A 22,726-nucleotide genomic window follows, 5' to 3' on the forward strand; every position below is an offset into this window, starting at 1 on the left:
GGGTGCTATTTGAGTTGAATGTGCTGTTCCTCCTCCAATAGACGTGCTACTCAGGTATTTGCATAATTCACTTTTTTGTTCACCAGCCAAATGTTTTACTAGCTACTCAACAGACGAAGCAAATCTACCAGCCACTTGCATATTTTACCATTCTGTGTCCTGCAGAATACTGAATACCAATACTGAAAATGTTTAGAAGGAACAAGCCCAGTTTGTGCTTTTACAAATGCAGTATTAAGATTTAGGAGCATTCCTAGTCTGTCTCCTCTGTCAGTGCCACTCCCTCTCCTGCAGAAATTCCTCTTAACTCCTTCTGCTCTTTCAGGAGGACGAAATATGACATACTGATGGAGTGCGTGTCCAACCTTCTCCAGCAGTCACCTGGTCAGATCGCCACTTTGATGGCACTCAGAGAACAACTTGTAAGTATCTCTTTGTGAGTGTCTGTTGGTCTGTGTGCGTTTGTCTTTCCGTTTGAGGTAACAACTGTGTGTTTTCCAGCAGAATTTGAATGACAATACCGTCAAGCGTGTTTTTCACTACATGCGATCTGCCAAGTTGGTTGAGTTTTGCCAGTACCCTCTGGAGGACTTGGATCCCGGCGCCGGGCCCTGCACCAACAAAAAAGGTAACGTGGCACTGAAGCACCAGTACATATGTGCTCATCCCACCAGTTTATTTGATATAATTAAATAACAGTACAGTATGATCAGAGTACATCATCACAATATCAGAAGTAAAATCAAAACCAAAAAACTTACGACAATACATTCATTGTGTGGTCACATTTAGTTTCTGCTTCTGTTCTGTTTTTACTTTAAATGTTTTAATGTGTTATATTTAGCTTCAATGATTCATCTCAAACTGATTAATTAAGCTATGACTGAATTATTTAAAATCTACATTATATTTAAACTATAAACTGCTTTCTTAATATTTAGTTGATGAAATCCCCGAAACATAACGGGTCATTTATGAAACTCACCAGCATTATCTTATTATCATGGTATCATTCACTCTCTGGGACATAAACATGGATTACTTCCATGTCTCACTGTGTTGTGTGTAGAGCTGCAACCAACAATTATTTTTCAATATTGATTACTCCTACGATTATTTTCTTGATTCTTTATAAAATGTCAGAAAATTGTCCAATCCAGCCCAGATGGTTTGTTTTAGTCTACCAACAGCCATATTTAATTTACTGTTAAAACAAAGGAAAGCAGAAAATTTTTCTGAAGTTGAGGCTGTGAATTGTTGGCTGAAAATTATTTAAATGAATAAGAAGTTATCAAAATTGCTGCAAATCACTTTTCTATAGGTTGACTAAACTATTAATCAATCATAAATCAATCAATAGTTTGAGCTTTACTTTGCTGCACAGACATAACGATATAATAATCACATTGATGTATTTTTACTGACTCGCCATTCCCACTAATTAAACACTGTGCAGTTCGACATAAAGTATTTTTTTTTATAGGTTTAGTTTAATATGAGATATGATGAGAAAAGTTCATAAAGTCACAGATTTTAAAGTAATGTAGTGATGTGTTGTGTTGATGTAGAAAATGTAAAAAGATGAGTAAGTTCATTCTTTGACATGCAAATAGTAGCTTGACAAAATAAAACTATTTCAAGGGCCACTTACTAACTTTCTGCAGAACTTTCAACTGCATCTCACAGTCCAAGCAATCAAAAAACTTCTAAAAGTGCATTTAACTATAACAGGCTTATTATAACTGTGTGGTGACTATATTCAGATTTGTATTTGCCACAGACTAAACAAATGCACTGCATCGTTTCACTTTGTTTTCCAGGGAATAAAGTGCTTGTGCGCTGTTTGAAACTGTTAAAGCCGTATACGAGGAAGGGCGTCACCGACGATGACGATGATGAGGACGAGGAGGAAGAAGATGACACTGGAGCGAGACGAAGAGCTCTCCCTTCAGAGGGGCGAATCATGGAGAAAGATGTCCTCACACAGGCATATCACATTGGTAGGTTTGATTACGCTCCTCTGGCAAATAAAATGGATTAATCAGGATAGTTTAGGGTACGGCAGTCCAGAAGCATGTGGACACATTTTCTCCACGTCTTGTTTTGGTGTTCAGTCCCCTTTCAGACAGGCACTTTGTTATGTAAATGTTATATTTAGAATGATGGTCAATAAGTTTAAAAATAAGTTTAAGTTAACAACTGACAACGTTTCTTCCTTAATATTTTATTTTTTTACAAAGCATTATAGCTTTCTCTTTAACTGTCCTGTCATGTCTGAATAAAGTTTTAATTAACGAGAAGCCACCACTTTAACAGAAGGTTAGGTATTCTGTGTCTAACAAGGAGTACTATACATTGTGCATACTAGAGTAAGACAGTGATTGGGCAAATCAATGCTAAAAGTCAGCACTTTCCCCTCAAATCCATTGTTTTTAAAGAGATGCGATGTTCAAGGGGACAGAGACAACACAGCAAAGAAATGCTATTGTCCAAAAGGTTATTGATTGCACTGTAATTATCTAACCTCCAAATTGTGTTAAACTCTTTTAATAATTCCTCCTGATGCCTTTTTTCTTGTAATGCAGTACTAGCCTGTGGAACAAAGGGAATCCCTCAGAGTCGTATTGGCTTTAGGATGAACGTCGGTAAACTGGAATCTCGTATGATCTGCCGAAGGCTGGACAGTTATGGTGTGATTAAGGTAAGACCTAGTCTGTTAATACAATGTTTCCCATACATACATTTGCTCTATAACCTTATATATTATTTGTTTGTATTACTTATTTTCAAAAACTGCTTGAATCTTCAATGAAGTGTAACATTTTGAAGTCTTTTAGAATAGTGTACATGCTGTCAGAGAGTTTGGAAAAATGTCTTACATAATGGGATGTAAGAACATGAATAAAATCATGCCTGCAGGACACACTCTCAATTGTCGGATATGTTGTGACGTCCCACCCACGACCTCCACCAGAGGTCAACCACGACAAAGAAAACCCTTCCTCTATGAAATGGTGTGATGTATGCCAGATATGATGGCGAGCTGATTAAAATGTAATGTAATTTGTAATTCGCCATGTTGTATTGTATTATATTGTATTGATTGTTTTGCTTCTTCGCAGATATAAATTATAGGACACACCTTTGATTATATTACGGCCCAATACAACAACACAGATGACTCAAAATTAACCAGAGAAATGAGTCACCACATGCAAACAACCAAAGTAGTAGTTATATATTGTATATTATATCACATGTTGTATTACACTGTATAACACTATCTGTGATATTTTTCACCCTGCAGGGATTCATGGAGGATGAGGGTCGGCAGAGGACTACAAAATTTATCAGTCACAAGTGTGTATCTATGAACCAAATTTAAATGTTTTGTTGTTTTTACCATTACATCATATCAAATACTATTGTACCAAATGCTGTTCTGCTCGCTTCCCGACAGGTGTGTGGGTGTGAGTAATCAACTCCAGCTGTTTGCTAAGGAGCAGGAACGGAAGAAGTTTCTTTACTCTACTTCACCTGCCACCCCTAAAACACCATCAACCCCAAAGTCGACAGCAAAAGAAAAGCCCAAAACTCCCGCTGCGAAGAAGATTCAGAAAGCTGCTGGAGGAGGAAACGAAGATGCAGAGGAAGCCGGGCAGAAGTGCGGTGATAGAGAAGTGGATACAGCATATGAAGGCTTGGATGAAGAGGCGGGTAAAGGAAGACGGAAATCAGGAGCAAAAAGAAAGACAGCAGGAAAGAAAAGCAGTGGGAAAACTACCCAACCTGAGATCCCAATTGTACAACCTACACCAGATGAATGTGAGTACTTGTGAAACCTTTGTACATTTCATAACAAAATGAGTTGAGTTTAATGGACAGTTTCAGCTCTTAATGTTGTCCCACTTTTCTAATTTCTTTTATGTCATCACTCAGGTGAAACTCCAGCTTGCACCAAATCCATCACCAGTACAATGCCTGACTCAGTGTCCATTCCAGAAGCAGGTAGTTTTCAGAAATTGGCCTAAACGACTACATTGCAGCTACATTTCAGCAACAGTCAAGCTTTGAAGGAAACTTGTGGGCTTTGGAAATAATTTGTAAACACAACATTGTCCCACATATCAGCACCTCTTGAGTCGATATGGCTCACAACAGATGCTTATTTTCACATCCAGCAGAATCAGAGCAACTGATAGTCACCAGCTAGTGTCTGTCTGCAGTTTGGTGTCGAGCAGGTAGCGTGCAGTGAATTTTTAGAGCTTTTCTGCCAAACATAGCTACCTGCTGTGGCCAAAAACAACACTGGTTACAGTGCTGAGACTGAACCAAAACCGTAAAGTTGGTGGCTGTAAAACCAAAACAATTAGCTGAAAGACGCTAAAACAATCCGTTGAGCCGAGAGGATCTGCAGAGTGGTGTTTTTAAATTATCTGTGGGTTTGTCAATATGAGTGACAAGTGAAAGTGCACCAAAATCTGCCACAGTATGAGACTGTAAAGACTTAATTTATTTTGCTATTAAAACCCTAAACCGCTTTTTTAAAATGGGATAAGCATTATTTGATGACGTTACTAAATACAGTTGCATATGGATATTGAGATGTTGATGTTTTTTTCTCTCAAGTATTAATATTAATCCACATAATCACTCCCACACACAGTGTTTGATATTGTGATTTCTTCAGAATCAAACTCCTTTTCCATGACACATATACTGTATATTATATGTTTTCCGTTGTTGTGTTTAATCATATTGAATTCAGACTGTCTGTTCTATCAGAACAAGCTCAAGATGAGGAGGAGGAAGAATCCAGCTCAAGTCCTGCCAGCCCTTTGCCTCAGAGTGAGGTGGTGGATGCTGTCGGTAACCCAGCAGGCAACAACGTTGTGGTTGTTAAAGATGTTTTTGAGACAAAGGTCAGTCTGATGGGTGGGTTTAGTGGGTTTTCTTGTTCACTGTGTTGTTCCAGCTGTTTGAGATGAGTGCTGAATATAACATCTACTTCTTTCAGGGCCGTGGACATGTTAAATACAAAAAGTCTTTGGAGAGGTCTCATGAAACATACCGCCTGTTGAGGAGGAAGAACCTGATCGTTGAGGCTGTCCGCAGCTTCAAAATCATAGAGGGTCTTTTCCCGTCAGTTTTTCTTAAATGTTTCCCATTAATTTCAAAGCATTTTACCCCACAGTAAGAGAGAGAAAAACATGTCAACATGCTGTCTTTCTCCAGGCTACAGAAGATGATCAATGAGGAAGAGAAGCAGGATGGACTCAGCTCAAAGTGTTGCAGGAAGACTATTCTACGTCTCGTCCACGGACTGTCTAGAGAAGGTTTGCTTAGGATTTACAAGACCACTGTCATACAGGATGGCATCACCAAGAAGGTAAATACACACCTTGATTGTTAGTTATACTTACAAGCCTCATTGCATCCACTGCTTGTGTTAAAATAAAACTACTAACCACAAATGATAAAGGGCCCCTCAGGACCCAGCTGAGGCCAGGTCTATTTTAAAATGTATTTAATTCATTTAACTGCTATCCTTTCATTGTCCCCCTAGTGTGTGTGTGTGTGTGTGGTTTTGTGTGTATTAAAAAGGAAACTAAGAAAAGGGATAAGAGTAAGAAACATTTTCAAGCAGTTGCTTATACAGGTCTTATTAAACCACTTTCTGCCCTGTTGTCTTGTTTTTTTGACATTTTTATGACTCATGAAAATTACTAACATGGCGAATTAACAAAAACGGAGCCTAGACTAGAAAAGAGATAGTATATTTGTTAATTGTTAATATTTGCCCACCACTAACCACCTCTTTCGGTCTGATGTTTTTCTACGTTCAGGTTGAAATGGTCGTTCATCCGTCCATTCAACCCAACGATGACATAGTGAACCGACTCATTGAACAGATCCGCTTCAGAATCTCCAGCTCTTACTCAGCTTTACGGTGAGCACGAACCAAATAATTCACTGAGATATGGAGTGGATGTCTGAGTAGCAGCTCGGTGGTCACCCCAATTTTGTGTCAAGTTTTGTTCTTATATTTTCTCTTCTCTCCCTCTGTCTGTCTCCTTGGACTTTATAATTTTGTCTAATTTAAATGATGTGCCTACTCAAACCTGACTTTTAATCTGTTGATCTTCCTCTGCCACTCAGTCTGCAGCACGCTGAAGAGAAAGCCAGAGAGAATGAGGAGTTGACTGGCAGCACTTCCCTGAAGGGCAAAGATGACAGAAAGGGAGATGAGGACGAGTTCAAGCCCACAACAGGTTTGGTTTGACAGCAGAAAAAAGAATTGTACTCAAGTAGTGAGAATTTGTGTCTCTCTCTCTTCAAAATAACCAATGTCAGCTATTGCATACAAATGATAAACAATAAGCCAAGGAATGTACAAAAAGCTTCAGAGTGACCACTTTGGGGAGGCCATGTATGTCCAGCTTGATACCAAACTGACCAAGTAAACCATTTATTTAAACATACGATATGCAAGTTCAGCCGCCAGGGGTCTCACACATCAAAACAATAACACAGTTTAATAAACAAACTTTGATGATGTCATAGAGTACAATGGGATCATGGGACTTCTTCATCACCATTGCAATATTTGCACTCAGCTTGTCATCGTCAATACTGACGCACGCCCAAAAAGGATATGACCCTATGACGGGTGACTGGTGAAACGCAATCTGAATAAAATTGCAGATTTCTTTGGGTTTGAACATTGTTGGAAACATTTGGGATAATCAGTAACATATATATAACTTATTTCTAGTGTGTACGGATATTTTAATGCAGGAATGTTGAATATTGCAGCTTTAATCTATCTTTAGCACAGTAGGTATCTGGTGTGGTATTCAAGAAACATCAAGAGTCCTGCAACTTCTTAGCACTTTGCTGCTCCATTTAAGTGTCTTTTTCACCGTATATGCACTGTAGTGATATCCTCAAGATTATATATATTTCTTCTCTAAATCTTTGTCCCCTTGTCTCTGTTTTCATAGTTCGGGGGTTGGGGAAGACTTTTGGCTTCCAACCTAAGATGCATCGTTTGCGTGCCATTCATAACTTCCTCTGGTACCTGATTTACGGTCACCCAGAAAGACACAACTCCAATGGCTCCCGCTCAACCTCTCAAGCACCAGCAAACCCCAACAGCTCTGATCCTGATGCCAAACCTCCAGAAAACGAGGAAAAACAGGAAACTGCAGATTCCAATTTGTCAAACTTGGATGTCACATCATCCGGCGATGATGAGGAAGAGCTGAAAGATAAAACAGCACATGGCCACTCTCAGTCTGACATGAAAGGTGAGAGAGAATCACGGGTAGGAACTCTCCTGTCGTAAAACATTTGTGTCTCTTTTGAATGAGTCCTCCATTTATGTTTCTTAATGACTTTAGTCAGTGCAGGATTTACATACATACTGTTATTTATCACTGCATATTGTGACTTACTACGAAATGTTGGTAGACATATTGTAGTTATTTTAATTATTGAGACGAGAAAGAGGTTTTTTTCCACTAATCATGATGATTTGTCTGTTATCTTCTGCCTGTCTCTGATAGTGTATGTTGACGAAGAGTCATGGAAGAGATTCATGCCTCCTGTCCGTGTACAAAAGGAGTTCGGCAGTGGCTGGGCGATGGTTGGTGATCTGCTCCTCTGCCTGCCTCTCTCTGTCTTCATTCAGGTCATACAGATCAATTATAAGGTGAGAGTGTAAGATACGGTAGTGGTTATAAGTAATCATCTGTCCTTTTTAAAATAGGAGCAGATGTACTCTTTATCCTTACAGTAAATTCCCTGTAACTAAAGAGTTTCTATCACTGAAAATTTAAATGTCATAGTCAACCTTCAGGCCAATTTATTTCTTTGGAGGATAAAAAAGTCTTTTTGGAGGTTTTAATTTTTGGTGCTGGGATACTGTATTGATTACTGAGTTGATTCTAATATCTAGTTTAACCCTCAATGATATAAATGGGCTGGACAAAATATTGGGTGTACCTAATAAACTGGAAACTGAATGTCGATTCCTTTGTGGATCGTGAGATGTACCTGTGGACATTTATGAAATATTGTTCATGGCCCACAGGAAAGACAGAGCAAATGCACTACATTCAAACACATTTGCTGCCTTGTGTCCACAGGTGGATGGACTGGAGGAATATCTCAACGACCCTGTGAAGCAACACTATCTTATCAGAACGCTGCCTGCCAGAATGAAGAGACAGCTGCTTTATAAACGGTGACTTTCTTTGTTTCTTTCTTGCTCTTTCTGTAACTCATTATAATTGTAATTCTAAATTGAGTATTTATGGGCTCTTTACATCAGGAGATACATCTTCTCATTTCATGAGAACCTGCAGAAGTTGGTCTACATGGGTCTGCTGCAGTTTGGTCCTGTGGAGAAGTTCAAGGAGAAAGACCAGGTACACCGTAATCATTGCTTTAAAGTTTGCTGTACAAACACCGAATTTATGTCACATCGTATAAATTCTCTTTTCAAACATGTTTAATTTTTTCTCCATATCTGCACTGATCCAGGTGTTTTTGTACCTGAAGCGCAATGCCACCATTGTTGACACCACCAGCTCTGAGCCGCACTACTGGCTGGTCACAGAGTCACCTGACAAACCGTTTGAGAAGCGCCAGTACACATTCAACACTCCCGAAGATGTAGAAAACTACTGGTTTGACCTGATGTGTGTCTGCCTGAATACACCGCTGGGTACATGCACACACACACACACACACACACACACACACACACACTCACACATAAAAGCCTAATCACTCACAGCACTGGCATATGGCAAATTATAATTTTCTCTTTGTTTGCATCTTTCTAGGGGTCATCCGTAATAAGAGAAATGTCACAGAGGAGGAAGCTGCTCCTTCTTTTGTCCATGAACGCAGCGTGTTCGTAGGACTGGCATACCTGCTCAGGTACATGGAGTGTGATTTCTCTGTAATAATAGGCAGGTTTATATGTATAGCACCAAGGAAAGGTGCTTTACATAAGACAGAAACATTTTCAGAGAAGACATAAAAGAAACACAAGGAAATATAAATATGAAAAGATAAACATAAATAGGATTTTAAAAAGAGTAAAACAGGAGAAAGATAAAAAAGGCGAAAAAAAGAGTCACACAAATCAACAGTAGAGAGTTGGAGATTTGTTCCAGATATGTCGTTCATCAAAATCAGTTTTGAATCTGGGGACAGTTAACAGACCTGATCACAGACCATCTGAGAGGTCTGGACGGTTAATTTTGGAGCAGCAGATTAGAAATGAACCAACAGTCGTATTCTAAAACCAATTCTTTTCAGTGTCAACAAAGAGTAAAATAAAGCAGGCGTATCCACACTACATGGAGACACATGAAGAAAAATGTGTATTTTCCTGGGCCATGAGCCTTTTAATAAACCCTTACATTTGTAGCAAGAGGATTTTATCACAATTAACCTTCACTCACGAGTGAATATCACTCCTAATGGGAACGTTGATGCTGGTTTTACTACTGCCAGTGTTGTACTTGCTTAACGCGTTTTAGTGCTTTCCCTCACTAACAATCCAACTTTTATCAGAGTTTAAATTCACAGAAAAACCTGTGTGTTAAAGTAGCACTGATGTATGTATCTGTGCGCTCACACACAGGGGCAGTCGTGAAGTGTGTGACGAGGGGTTAATACCAGGAGACGGTAAAGGAGCAGGAGGTCTGGACTCTGAGTTCTTCGCTCATCTTAAACGAAACTGGTTGTGGACCAATCACCTACTCTCTGTCAAAACAGTAAGTGTACATGTATGTGCATGTAGTGCATAGACAGTTTTAAATGTGGCTTTTGGTATTTTGAGCACGTGTCTCTTGTTTTTGTTTTTAGACCCCAAGTGGTTTAGAGGCGAAGGAGAACAAAATCAGACTGAAGAGCCTGCTGAGTAAAAATGCTCTCAGGATTGCACTTAAAGCTGGTGAGTTGCTGCTTGGAACATAATGAATGTTTGTTCTAAAACACTTTCCAATCATGACAAAGCTTTTAGTTGATTTAGTTCAGCATTAATAATCTCTATAACAGCTGAAAAGATTTGTGTATAATATGTGAGTGACGTTGACATTGTGCTGCTCCGTTTTGAGATTTTTGTGTTTTGTGTTGAGGTCCTTCAAAATTAACCTACAAACCTGTTTTTAATGCTAACTGTCAAACCGTGACGGTGTTCCTGCTCTTCAGTAATATACTTTTATGTCTGTAGGAGGAACTACTAAACCTCGTTATGTGACTGCCAAGCGACCACTAATCGCAGAAAATGTTGAGGTATGAGTTCTGTCTGTTTCATTGTGTTATTGTTTTACTATCTTTACATACTCTTAGTTGTCAGTTTATTAGGTTTACCTTGCTAAAACCAATTTGTATCCAGGTGAACATAGAGCCTGCGTCCAGAAACCAGCTGGTGGTCGGAGGAAAGAGACAAAAGAGGAAGAGAACCAAAAAGGAGGTTGTGAAGGCGCCACGAAAGAAGAAGAAAGGTATAGTGTGAGCATAAAAAATGAATACATGTCAATAATGGACTAAAGTCAGACAGCTGACTGGTTGTGTGTGTTTTCTTATTTGCCTTAAAGAGCCCAAGAAACGGACACCTGCCCATGACGAGGCGGACCACCAGGCTTTGAAGATGATGACCAGACAGAGGGTCTACTGGTCTGTACAGGAGGACTCACTGATGATGCTCTGCAGTGTGGCCTTACACCTGCTCAACAGCAAGGTACACACACACACACACACACACCCACACAAACTAGTGTTAAAACTGTGGTTCCCAGCTATGGTTTTTAGTTTGTGACCCTTTAAAACAAAGCAATTCCTCCTCCTGCATCCCCCTCATCATTTAGTCGCCTATGTTGACTGGCCAATTAAACCAAAGTGTTATTTGAACAATTTTTAGAGGTAAAATGACTCATTAATTATTATTTAAATCGTCTAATGCAGGGGTTTCCTGCTACTCAAAATTATGTTGATTTTCTGGCCGTTTTTCAGATCTTTGCAGGGTTTTATTGTGAAATATTGGACGCCCAGAAACCTATTGAGGTTTAAGACACTGCTGGCCATGTAATCACAACATCTTTGGTCTTTGGTTGCTGTTTAGACAGGAACCCTTTGTTTGTCAACCACTTTCTTCCTATCCCTCCTTTCCTGTCTACTCATATACTGCATACTATGTAATAAAGGCTAAATTGTGACATAAACAGTTATATTATTATAGATGTTTTGACATAGAACACTTAATAAAATGTTTACATAAAACAAAACCTGTTTTTGATAATGATTCTGATGATAATTATATTTTTTGTGTCAAGTCAAGTTTGTTCTCACTTGTTTTGTTAGTTGTTTCAAGATCAAAGCACAAAGCATATTGGTAATGTGTTGCAGTTAAAAAGGCCATTTGTACCTCACTGTGTGGTAAGAGACCTGCTCCACGCAGAGTTTGAGATATCGGTGGATAAAACATCTGTCGCTGTCGGGCGTCGCACAAAATACATCTTAAAAAATCCTCAGACGCTTCTGAACTACAGGTTGGTAATAATAATATAAACATGCACATTTATAAACAAAAACATTCAGTTTTATTCATCAGCAATGTGTCGCAGGATCTGTCTGGCTGAGGTGTACCAGGATAAAACTCTGATGAGATTGTTGGAGGAGAAAAAACCGGCTGACCCAAACAATCCAGAGGTGTGTTTTTTTGATTTTTTGATGTTATCGTTGCCCGATTTTTGTTCTTGAAAGTCTGAAGTTATATTTATGCCTGTGTTGTTTTAGGATTGTGGTAAAGTGTTCTCGGAGTATGTGAGGCTGCTCAGACAGAAGTTCAGCACCGCTCAGAGCCCGTGTGATACGAACGTGCCTGACACAAAACATGAGCTCTTCTCACGGTAAGAAGAGGAGGAGGTTCGGACTTTAGACAAGCAGTGACGGCTGGGAGTTGAGTGTAGTTTGTAATGTAATGCTTTATGTGTGTTACAGGTTTAGGGTTTCAGCAATAGCCTGTGGAAAGCATATGCCATGCAAAGATGTTCTCACCTGGTAAGGATTCATTTTTAGATTTTCCTCCACTGATTAAATTTGGGGTTTTATGGTATCAGTTAATTGTAATTTGTGTGTGTTTGCATTGCAGCACAGATGACATTCATGCCATAGTGTTACATAACCTGATCCAGAGCACTTTGGCCATGAACAACAGCCAGATGAAGTCCTCCAGATCCTTTCAGGTGTGGCCTTCTTTAATTTTCTTCCTCTGTTCACATTTATATGGCACCTTTCAGGAGCAGAACATCACAAAGTACTTCACAATAAAAACAAATAAAGCAAAATATACACAAAAATATACACTTAAGAAAAGTGAAAACACCATAAAATAGAAATAAGTAAAAAGTTAAGCAAAGGCAACTCTAAAATTTAGTCCATTTGTCCTGGTTTTTACCCAAAACATCTGCTTATTCAACTGTCTTCTGTCTTAGGCCTTCCACATGTACAGTAAGTATGACCAGGAGCTGCTGTGTCGAGCGTTCATACGATGCAGGAAGAGTGGTCTGGTCAACCGCCGCCGTGTCAATCAGCCATTTGGGCCGAAGAAGAACCGAGCGCTGCCCATCCTGCCCATGTCCTACCAGCTGTCCCAGTCCTACTACAGGTACACAGCCACCCGAGGGGAAAATACTGGGATTTCCTCAAATAGTGGCAGCAGTGTTTATTTATTTTTCTAATCTGCTCCCAAAGCCAACGCTTCCTGTATCCGTTTCAAATTTAAAGTTTTTAGAAAATGATAGACTTTCCTTTTTAGATGTCTGAGACCAGAACTTCTACTTCTTCTGAATTCTCACACCGTGTAGCCTCATATGGTATTATTTGGGCATTTGTTTTAAAGTTTCAATTCTCATGAAAGCCATTATACACAGGTGGCATTACTTTTTTTATTTATTTTTACGCAGGTGATTTACACAGAAATCTGAAGTTAGGAGCGTTTGCTGAATCTAGCGAGGCACACTCACCCACCAGCTTTAGATGTCATTCCAGAGTTTAGCTCTTGGAAATATTTGGTCAAAAAAGTCTTCTGTTGTCATCATTTACTGTTTTGTGCAAAGCGTTCATTTTTCACGCCTCTCCCTCTTCCACCTCCCCTGACAGGTGTTTTTCGTGGCGCTTTCCTCACTCGCTGTGCACCGATTCCTTCCGGTTCATGAGGAGTCTAATTAATAACGGGATGGGAGACGACAGACCTGTCACTCTATTCTACCATGAAACCAAGAACAGGTCCGAGAACGAGGAGGAGGGGGTGGAGAGAAGAGCAGAGTCAGAAATAAAAAGAAAACAAAGTGAACGGAAGGCAGGCGGGAAACCAGTGAGTGAACCGGAGGTACAACCAGAGAATGCAAACGATGACTCAGCAAATAAAGAAGAGAACAACCAAAAGAAAGTGGAGGAAGAACAAAGAACAGAAAGTGAACAGAAAAACACAGAAGATTCCTTCACAGTTGGTCCTGGTGAAGATCCATCTGGCAGAGAGCAGACAGACGATCATCTGCCCAAAGCTTCTACCTCGAACTCAGCACCTCAAGCTTCAGAAGAGCCTCCAGATGTGTCGGACATGATGCGGTTTTCTATGGACTCTCCAGGTGGAGCCTGTGTGGTCTCTCTCAGCCTGATGACTCTGGGACTGCTGAATGTGTACATTTCCATACCTAAACCGATCGTTGTGGTGGACAGCAACCTGGTGGACAATGATGTAGTCAAGAGGTAAGTTATAACCCCTGTACAAGCATCACTGCATGTTATTGTATTCAAAGTCTAAGGCAGTGGTTCTCAACCTTGATGTTGACCCCCGGATTGATACACACCAGGCCGATACGATGTAGTTTTAGGGATCCCTGTCTGATAAGATTTAGTTATTTTATAACATTTTATGTCTATACTATTGATTAACAGGAAAACCCTGGTCTAGGGGAGAATATCCAGAGTGATTTTCATTTTCTTTTTAAGATTTCATAACTACTTCCTTGTAATTTGAGTAAACTGACCTCACCCATTTGTGTGACCCATTTACTGCTGTTATTATCATACGTTGTTTATCTGAAATCCTTCTGAAGTATAAACAGTATATCGCAATTAAACATGGTTTGAGTCAACAGCATTTTTGATTGAGGGACAATTTCCTGTACGAAACTTCAAATGGCTGCCAGGGAATTTGCAGCACAGTTCAGGATGAACAACATAACGAGAACACTGCTGTTCTTAACTTTACTAACCAAATTAGGTAATGGTAAAATATAGATTTTAGGATTTGCAGCCCATCAAATTGAACTTTTGTGCAAGAAAATAACATAAAAGTGTGGCTTAGAAATACAAATAGCTGCTGCATTTCTTTACATGTTTTGAGTCTTATCCTGATGATTGATTATTTACGGGACTTTGCATTTACACAGCGCATGAAAAACCTTGTTATTCATATCCATGCATTGTGACTGTAAAGATATAAAGCAAGACAGTTAAACTGTGATACAGCTATGTGAATATTTAATATGGTGAGATGAAAAACACATCATATTATGAACCCAGTATCTTGATTTGTATCAAACTGTGAGTTGAGTGTGTCGGTACATCCCTACCATACATACATGATCATAACAGTATCCAGGTTTATAATCATCTGACTGCAGAAGTGTCTCGATTTCTCTCCATCTCAGTCTCGATGTTCTGTACCAACAAATAATGTTTAGAAACCTGAATAAGTGGTTTACACGCAACAGTATCCTGGTTGTTGAGTACTTCAACAGAATAGTGGGTATTTAACCCAGAACAGCTATTTTTACTTTATTCAATGTTCCGGACTTGAAGAGGTTCCAGGTTTTATTCAAGTCCAGAAGTCAGGCTCACTCAGTTAGCCAGCTTTTTGAAATACTCCCCAGGTTTCTGAAACCAGAATATGATGTTTACATACAATACAAAATTTGTTTTGAGGCCTAACTTCTCTTGAAGTGTTCACTGCCATTTATCTAAACTGTGGCTTTTCAGTATGGCAGCACTGGAAGAGGAGGAGGATGATGATGAAGACGGTGACGAGTGTGAGGGGAAAAAAAGACTGGAAGTGAAGGCACATCAAGCGTCACACACCAACTACCTGATGATGCGGGGATACTGCTCTCCGGGTATAGGTAGAGTTAGATTTTAGTTTTTTTAACTTACTTTCGATAAAGTTGTGTAAGGTTGCCTCGCTTGTTCGTTTTCAGCTACATAGTTTGAATCACCTTGCATTGGAAAGAGTAAAAAATAATAATTAAACAAGGTAATCTTTATTTCTTTGTAAGTCTGTTAACTTTAAGTGTCTCAGTACACTTTACATTCATATCAAATGACGATAGATAATGTAAAACTTATGTTACGTATGTCCTGTAAACTGAGGATTGGGCACTTTGTCTGCATGACACAAAAGTCAAATAAAAGTCATATGAAACCCAAAAATTGTAACTTAACTTAAATACAAACAAAACCATAAATTTAAAAAAGAAGCCCTTGATTGTCAAGAACTAGAGTTCTGACAATTGATTAATTGTTTCAGTCATTTATCAACAGATCAGTTTAATGTTGCACTATTCATCTTATTCGTTTAGAAGCAAATTATAAGATAGATCAATATGTAATTGGGGAACAATAATTTGTTAATAATAGATTGTGTGTTTTGCGGCTTTCTATTTCAGATTTGTTATTTTGTTTTTGTTTCTAGTCAAACTACGTAACCTCAACACCGGTGATAACATTGTGTTGGAGTCGTGTATTATGAAGTTGCAACTGCGCGACACACCTGCTCACCATGCGTTCACTGTGGAGAGTAAGTATCAGCGCATGTAAGAAATATACACACAAGAGTATATCAGAAATATACACACACACCGCTTCACCTTCAAATGTTCCTTTTCTCTTTTTTTTAGCCTCTCCACCATTGGACTGGACTAAGTGTGGTCCGTCCCTGCTGCCCCCCAGCCTCACCTACTCCATCCGTTCCTCTGGCTCTTCTCCATCCAATGAGTGTGACAGTCGTTTGATTCAGCAAAGAGGATACACGCCTCAGGACATAGAAGCATGTGTTCAACTCAGGAAGAGCTTAGATGCAGCGGGTGAGAATGGCTTGGATATACATGACCTCTTCGAGACTCATATCCACCTGGAGGAGCCGCAGTCCGGACGCACCAGGAGCCTGCAGCAGTATATGGAGGTATTGTGTTATTATGCAATAGAAATATATAACTTAAGCATAAACAGCATGTAAAGTGTACAGTAAATACAAAATAAAGCCGCTGACAAACCTTTGCTTGACAAGGACCCCACAACTAATGCACATTGGACAATGGACCCCCAATTTAAGAGGGTTTTGTCTTAAGGAATCCCCTCTAAGTTGTTTTTCTTTTCTTTTGTTTTGAAGATAATAAAGTCTTCAAAGTTGATCAATGCCAAACTAAGATCACTATAAATAACAATTAATAGAGAAATCTAAAGCCAATAAGACCTAACCTGCCTAGTTACAGTCACCAATCTATGATTGTACTATTGCTGTTTGGGGAGGTTTAGCAAATGATCAGTTTCCTGGTTTCCTCTTCCTGTGTGTTTCTGATCGGATTTTCCCCCTTTTTGCTCCAGGACTTACAAGAAGAAGGTCAGGTGTTACAAGTTGGGAGTTTAGGCGTCCGTTGGGTGCTCGTACAGCATGCTGAACCGTGGCTGCTGACTGTGAAGTCCAAGTCACGCTCCCAGTCACGTTTCACACCTGACAAACCCCCCTGGTTGGAAAATCGACACAACATCCCTGTCATGCGCAAGAGAGCCAGGCGAGGAGTCCCTCAGGAGCCAGAGGAACCGCCGGTTAAAAAATCAGCTGTGGACAAACAAAAGTCCGTAAAGAGGTTGTCAGGAGAGAAACTGAATGAGGAAGAACTGCTGAAAAAGCAGAAAGAGGGAACAGATGAGGGAAGCGGAGACAAATTGTTGAACTTGGACGAGGAGGAAGGAAAGCAGATGCAGCCTGAAGAGGAAGGAGAAGGACAGCCAGGACAGAAGAAGGTGGAAACTGTGGAAAAACAGGAAAGAAAGAAGGAACTTGGAGCCAGAGAGGACAGTATAGATGATGAAAGAGATGAAGAAGCCTGCTCTCCTCCAACAGAATCAGCTGGTGTTGATGATGAGTAAGTTCAGACTGTGAGAGATTGAGTTGAGAACATTTTACCTTTTCCTGTTTGTCATCTCCTTATTCTTTCTCTTTCCATCACCAACCTCTAATCCCACACAGTGGAAATGTGAGTTTCATCAGCCGTCCGTGGCGCATGGTTGACAGCAGTCTGAACCGGCAGGTGTGTAAGGGCATGCTGGAGGCCATTCTTTATCACATCATGTACCGACCCGGACTCACACAGCAGGCACTGGTGGAACATTACAAAGATGTGCTGCAGGCAGTGGCCGTGCTGGACCTGGTGCAGGTAAACAGAAATACTCCCACCTCCATACACTCACATGATTACTCTCCTTCTGATTCAGGCCTGCAGGCAGCTGGGACGTTAGGTCATCTCACATCAGCCAATAAACTTGTCTCCAGTAACAGTCAGGACCAGTATGTAGGATTAAGTGTATACGCCTCAGCCTTTCATGCATGTAGGAGAAACATCTAGAGCCTGTGTTTGGTTTGTCCATTCTGGGTTACTGTCGAAACATGGCGGTTCAACATGGAACTCGCTCTCTCTGTAGAGAGACGCAAACACAACAATTCTTTCATTTTCAGGTGATTATACACTAATGAAAACATACCTTTGAATAATATATTTCATTTCTACCAATAGATCCTCCTAAATGTTACACACTGGACCTTTTTAAGTGATTTACATCTTCTTTAACGATTCACAATACATTAGAAACACTAAAAGTAAGCTTTTAACGTTATCTGTGGATATTTTACCCTCCTCGTCTCTTCCACAGGTGCTCATAGAAATGGGCTGCGTGACGAAGAGAACTCTGGTTAAAGCACCTAAGAGCTCGCTGTTCGCCCGCCCCGTGAATCAGACAAGAAGTGAGACAAAAATTAAAATTGAGAAGCCAGACGAAGTGTTTTACGAGCCCACCATCAGCTGCTGCCTGCGGATCAGTCAGGTGTTACCCAACGAGCGCCACTGGAACTATTGTCTACCATAGAAGTGATCATGGCCTGCACTTGGCCATACCTGCCTTAACATTACAAAGCTTTTGAAGTTCAGGCCTTTAAGTTGAGCACCTATCAGACTGCTGTGATAAACTTTTACAAAGTTTCATGTCAGGTTCTTTGACAGACTTTACTTCTGGTTTTACAGAACAGGATTTCTTTGTACATTTCTTTCTTTGTGGATTTTTTTTGTTTTAAAATTAAATGTAGTTTTGTGTTGTTGTTTTGTAAGATTATTAATAAAAATGCATTACATTACATTCTTGACTTATCTTTGTCTCACAGATAAATGAGATAAATGGGTATGTTTAGTAGTAATATTTTGTTAAAAAACAACAAGAACAAGAACAAACTTTTCTCCACTTAACAGGGTATCACACTGCTCTGCTTTCCTGAGGAAACGAATGCTGGAAAGCCGTCTCAGGTCGATTGTTTAACTTTAAGATTTAGGGGGTGATATGGATTTCCTCGTGCTGGGAACAAGTGCCTGTTTCCTTTAAATTTCTCACCTGTCTGTATGTGCACTTAAGATTAAGAGATTGGAATGGGTAGAATGTGTTAAACCTCTGAGACCTTTTAAGATATTGGATTAATAATAATTAAAGGAATATCAATAATTACTTATATATACAGTATATAGTGTAGTGTATTTTCTCGAAGAGCCAAATATCTTACTGTAACATGAATGCAACAGGGTGAAGCCAAACTGCTTCAAGCTTTTTTGTTTTTATATTTCTCGCTTTACTGTTCCCTCTCTGGTTGTATATAGCTGCATCTCTTTCTTGTAGATACTCTTTGAAAATGGAAATAAATAGACTATGAGTCAAATCTAAATGGGGAAAAATATACTATATTTCTGGTACAAAATACTTTCTTACCCCTGTTTGATTATTAATTCAAGGGTTTGAAAATTTACCTTTTTTCTCTCTCATTGCATTATATATCCATTTGTATTGCCAAAGGATGTTTTTTAAAGGTAAAAGAAAGTAGGAGTAAAAGGAGTAGGACAAGCTCGGCCAAAGAAAAAGTTTACATTGTGTGGCTTGAGTCCACTTTTATATGGTGATTTCCCTAATGGGCAACTGAGGATGTATTGGTTCAGATGGTTTTGTAATCACTGACATACAATATCCTACAACTCCCTGAACACTTTTAAAATCAGTTGAAGTCAGACTCTGTATGACATCTCTGTCATTTCTGATTGTGTTGCTGCTCTTTCAGCGTCATTAAAATTTCTCAGAGATTGTTCCTGTGATATGGCGTTCTGCCTGCTTTTGCTTATAAACTTGAGAGAGAGAAGGGACGTAATATGGTTAGGAAAAAAAGGTAACAGACAGACTTGTATGTGGTATTCGAATGCGTCCAATCATGGGAGGGGTCACAGGAAAGATATAAATCCCCGGGAAGTTGAGGAACAATTACCTACAGCTCTGCACTCAGATCCGTTTCCATCCCTTCCTCGACAAAATGTTCAGTTTTGTTTCTCTTATGTGGACCACCTAGACCAACAGATATTATGACTGCAGATTATTGAGTCTGAATGTATGTGTGGTGGTTATTAGAGTTAAATAAAACTAAATTAAAAGTGAAACATAGTTTTAGTTAAGTGAAATAAACAAATTAAAACTACACTGAATTGAAAGATGAATTGAAACGATATTGTGTACTTACTTTTAACTAAAATAAAATAAAAAATACAGGAAATGTCTTTAGTGGAAACACAACAAGCATGAAGAGGCGTTGTTGCATAGAGACTGTAGTTCAATGTGTTTGTACCTATTCTGAACTTCTTTAATCTTGCCTCTGACAAATACCCCCCATATAATAATAAGAGTAAAAACTAACCCTGAATCTAATAAAAACTCAACTATAAAAGCAAAAATCATAATAAAAACAGCAGCAGAAATATAAACAAATGATAAAACCATAATAATTCTGGTGTGTGGTAACAGTGTGTCAGTGTCAGTGGTGGTCAGAAGCTTACACGATTACACAGAGTGGCAAAAGCGGGAGGGTGGGGCAAATTCCTTCTGTGCTATCTCCAAACCTGTCATCTGTGGGCATGCATCCGTGCATTTCCTTAGATCAATGGCATGGGGGTTTACAAGTACAGATACACGATCGTATGATAGTAATGCATAGTTTATATGTTTGTTTCCAAAGTTGAATTTAATGCAAGCAGGAAAAACCTAAACCCAAATTCACCAGCACTGATAGGCTGTAATGGAGGTGAATGGAGTTTTGCTTGTGATAAAGTCATATAAAAGACATAGTTACACTGAAGGATATTTAGAATGAAGTGTGCACTCTTTATTTGACTTTAAATATTGGATTGAAGCATTACAATATAGATTTCTCTAATTTGACTTTTGTCTTGTATTCCTCAGGCTTGTGCTTATGCTTGTGTGTGTGTGTGTGTGTGTGTGTGTCAGGCTTTTGTTGGATTTGCTTCAAGTTGTTCTCCCTGATTTGTAACATCTAGTTTGTATAAAGGGCCGTGGTAGCAGTTGCAAAACAACAAACCACTTTTTAACAACTGTAATTACAGTGTGTAGGATTTAGTGGCATCTAACAGTCACTTCCCCCAACCCAGAAAAACATGCCAAAATCTATCTATCTAGTGCCAGTGTTTGCTTTGAATCAAATCCAGGGCTACAATTTAAATGTATTTAAATTAAATAAAAACTGATCTATTTTAGAGTTATTTTTCTTTCCTTATTAGGCTTCAATAAGATAAGAGTCAGAGCAGTCAGTACAGCAGAGTGAAGTCTCTTTGAAATAAATGGGGGTCGGTGTGGGTAGGGGGGTGTATAAAGTGGGACCACCCCTGGAGACCATGCCTCACTTTCACTTTCATCAAGCTTTGAAAACATGACTGCGAACAAACGCAGAGAGGATGTGTGGTTCGAAAACAGGCAGCACTGCCAACATTGTTGGACTACAATAGAAAATCAAGAAGAGGAGTGGACTCATTCCCTTTCTGACCACCTTTGGGTTTTGTGTTCAACTATTCTTTTTATTTCTCTCACCATAGAATAACTGGGAATAATGTTTTTCCATTTTATTCTTCTGGTTGTTTCTTTGATGGGTTTTCTGTCTGACGTCTGTATGTCCAGTTGTGGTACGTGAAGAGTTTTCTAACTGTACTTTATTATGAAGGGATTTTTTTGTGTGTTTTATTATGTTTTTACATTTTTCAAATGTGCCTTTTTAAATCACATTTTACTGTTTTAACTTTTTGTGATTCATTTTAAGCATCTATCCTTCTGTGTGTAGTATTTGTGTCTTTGTCATGTGGACAAATCAAGTTATATCTGTATTATTATAATTAGTATTATTGTTCAATTGATCACAAACTAGCATATTTCTTGAATAAATAAAAACATGCAACATAACTACATTGTGTAAAAGTAGAATTTATTAAGATTTTGTATGATCCACAGTTGTGTATGTACTACAAAATGATTATTACTCTAAATCAGTACAATCACTTATTTTGTGTTCATTTGTGCTCATACTCCCCAGAGTCTGAAAGAAAATATGTACATGAGAACAAACAAAAGCAAAGTTTAAGGCAACAATAGCTCTGATTGTGTGGAATGACAGCTTTTATAAGTGTGTTTGATTTCTTATTCCACACAAAACTCCACCACAAAAAATCAATATTAATGTTTGTCTTACAGATGAAAACTGTGCAGAAAAACCCGTATTCAGTCCATCCAGACTGGTGGTGATGTTTGGTGACCCATCCTCTACCATGTGCACCGTCTGTGAGCGATGCACGACTGCATTTGGTTTGGAAAAATCTATTGGAAAAAACACAGCAAACGAAACCAGAATTACATGGCAGGCTGAAAATGTGACTGAATGGGAAATACCTCTCTTGTGTTACTATGAAAAGTATATGGATGAATCTAATCCGAAATTTCCCCAGTGTTGTAGCAAGCTGCCTGTAACTGTCTACAGTAAGTAAACTTTGTGTTGAGCTAAATACTTTTGCTATGATGGTTTAATTATTTCTAATCTAAAGCTAAGCTGTTGTTATCAACCTTTATCTTACTAGAAGAAAAACGTTTGTATAAAGAGGTTCAGAAAAACACAAATGCTTAATTTCAAATGTTTTGAATGCATCACTAAATCACGGCAAGCCAATTTTATCATGCAACAACACTAAGACGGTGTTGAAGTTGTACTGAACTGCGTCTCTTTGATGAGTTTGTGCTTTACTGAGGATGTCTGTCAGGTTTGTCTGTGGCAGAGAGGCAACTGCAGTGATCAAACTCTTCTGACAGTTTATGGCAGTTGAGGTTTGCATTGGAAAGAAGAATTACATTAACATTTTTATTAAACTTATACAATATTTTTTTTTAAAAACAGTTAAAAACAGTAAAAAGGCGGAGTACTTCCTGCACTACTGCAAATTACTAGGAGTATCCTCATTTGAGGAGCACTGCTCTACATGTCTCTCTGTTTGTCTCCACAGAGCCTCCAGAT

General features: G+C 39.0%; 2 protein-coding genes across 3 annotated transcripts in view; both read left to right on the forward strand.

The window, feature by feature from the left end:
- Positions 1 to 18,490, forward strand: part of LOC118327098 (general transcription factor 3C polypeptide 1-like) — a 21,847-nt gene extending 3,357 nt beyond the window's left edge. Inside the window, exons 5-40 of one of the 2 annotated variants that reach the window (XM_035660313.1) lie at positions 326 to 422; positions 502 to 628; positions 1,821 to 2,000; positions 2,586 to 2,701; positions 3,308 to 3,360; positions 3,461 to 3,825; positions 3,940 to 4,008; positions 4,786 to 4,922; positions 5,018 to 5,142; positions 5,236 to 5,389; positions 5,847 to 5,950; positions 6,160 to 6,272; positions 7,005 to 7,310; positions 7,569 to 7,714; positions 8,151 to 8,248; positions 8,336 to 8,432; positions 8,548 to 8,731; positions 8,853 to 8,949; positions 9,662 to 9,794; positions 9,886 to 9,973; positions 10,253 to 10,314; positions 10,418 to 10,526; positions 10,620 to 10,762; positions 11,428 to 11,570; positions 11,646 to 11,730; positions 11,818 to 11,930; positions 12,022 to 12,081; positions 12,173 to 12,266; positions 12,516 to 12,688; positions 13,183 to 13,791; positions 15,067 to 15,206; positions 15,776 to 15,880; positions 15,981 to 16,264; positions 16,687 to 17,228; positions 17,333 to 17,519; positions 18,013 to 18,490. In XM_035660313.1, coding sequence (XP_035516206.1) covers positions 326 to 422; positions 502 to 628; positions 1,821 to 2,000; positions 2,586 to 2,701; positions 3,308 to 3,360; positions 3,461 to 3,825; positions 3,940 to 4,008; positions 4,786 to 4,922; positions 5,018 to 5,142; positions 5,236 to 5,389; positions 5,847 to 5,950; positions 6,160 to 6,272; positions 7,005 to 7,310; positions 7,569 to 7,714; positions 8,151 to 8,248; positions 8,336 to 8,432; positions 8,548 to 8,731; positions 8,853 to 8,949; positions 9,662 to 9,794; positions 9,886 to 9,973; positions 10,253 to 10,314; positions 10,418 to 10,526; positions 10,620 to 10,762; positions 11,428 to 11,570; positions 11,646 to 11,730; positions 11,818 to 11,930; positions 12,022 to 12,081; positions 12,173 to 12,266; positions 12,516 to 12,688; positions 13,183 to 13,791; positions 15,067 to 15,206; positions 15,776 to 15,880; positions 15,981 to 16,264; positions 16,687 to 17,228; positions 17,333 to 17,519; positions 18,013 to 18,225 — 5,851 coding nt within the window. In that variant the 3' untranslated portion in view covers positions 18,226 to 18,490. The remainder of the gene's footprint in view (positions 1 to 325; positions 423 to 501; positions 629 to 1,820; positions 2,001 to 2,585; positions 2,702 to 3,307; positions 3,361 to 3,460; positions 3,826 to 3,939; positions 4,009 to 4,785; positions 4,923 to 5,017; positions 5,143 to 5,235; positions 5,390 to 5,846; positions 5,951 to 6,159; positions 6,273 to 7,004; positions 7,311 to 7,568; positions 7,715 to 8,150; positions 8,249 to 8,335; positions 8,433 to 8,547; positions 8,732 to 8,852; positions 8,950 to 9,661; positions 9,795 to 9,885; positions 9,974 to 10,252; positions 10,315 to 10,417; positions 10,527 to 10,619; positions 10,763 to 11,427; positions 11,571 to 11,645; positions 11,731 to 11,817; positions 11,931 to 12,021; positions 12,082 to 12,172; positions 12,267 to 12,515; positions 12,689 to 13,182; positions 13,792 to 15,066; positions 15,207 to 15,775; positions 15,881 to 15,980; positions 16,265 to 16,686; positions 17,229 to 17,332; positions 17,520 to 18,012) is intronic. The other variant, XM_035660314.1, reaches the window with a different exon arrangement.
- A 2,573-nt stretch (positions 18,491 to 21,063) lies between these two features.
- Positions 21,064 to 22,726, forward strand: part of LOC118327381 — a gene marked incomplete in the record, with an annotated part of 7,193 nt that continues 5,530 nt past the window's right edge. Inside the window, 3 exon segments of the mRNA XM_035660716.1 lie at positions 21,064 to 21,353; positions 21,916 to 22,197; positions 22,716 to 22,726. Coding sequence (XP_035516609.1) covers positions 21,281 to 21,353; positions 21,916 to 22,197; positions 22,716 to 22,726 — 366 coding nt within the window.

The sequence above is a fragment of the Morone saxatilis genome, unplaced genomic scaffold (assembly GCF_004916995.1).
Source record: "Morone saxatilis isolate NCDOM2014 unplaced genomic scaffold, NCSU_SB_2.0 Contig17, whole genome shotgun sequence".
In the NCBI taxonomy this organism is placed as follows: Eukaryota; Metazoa; Chordata; class Actinopteri; family Moronidae; genus Morone; species Morone saxatilis.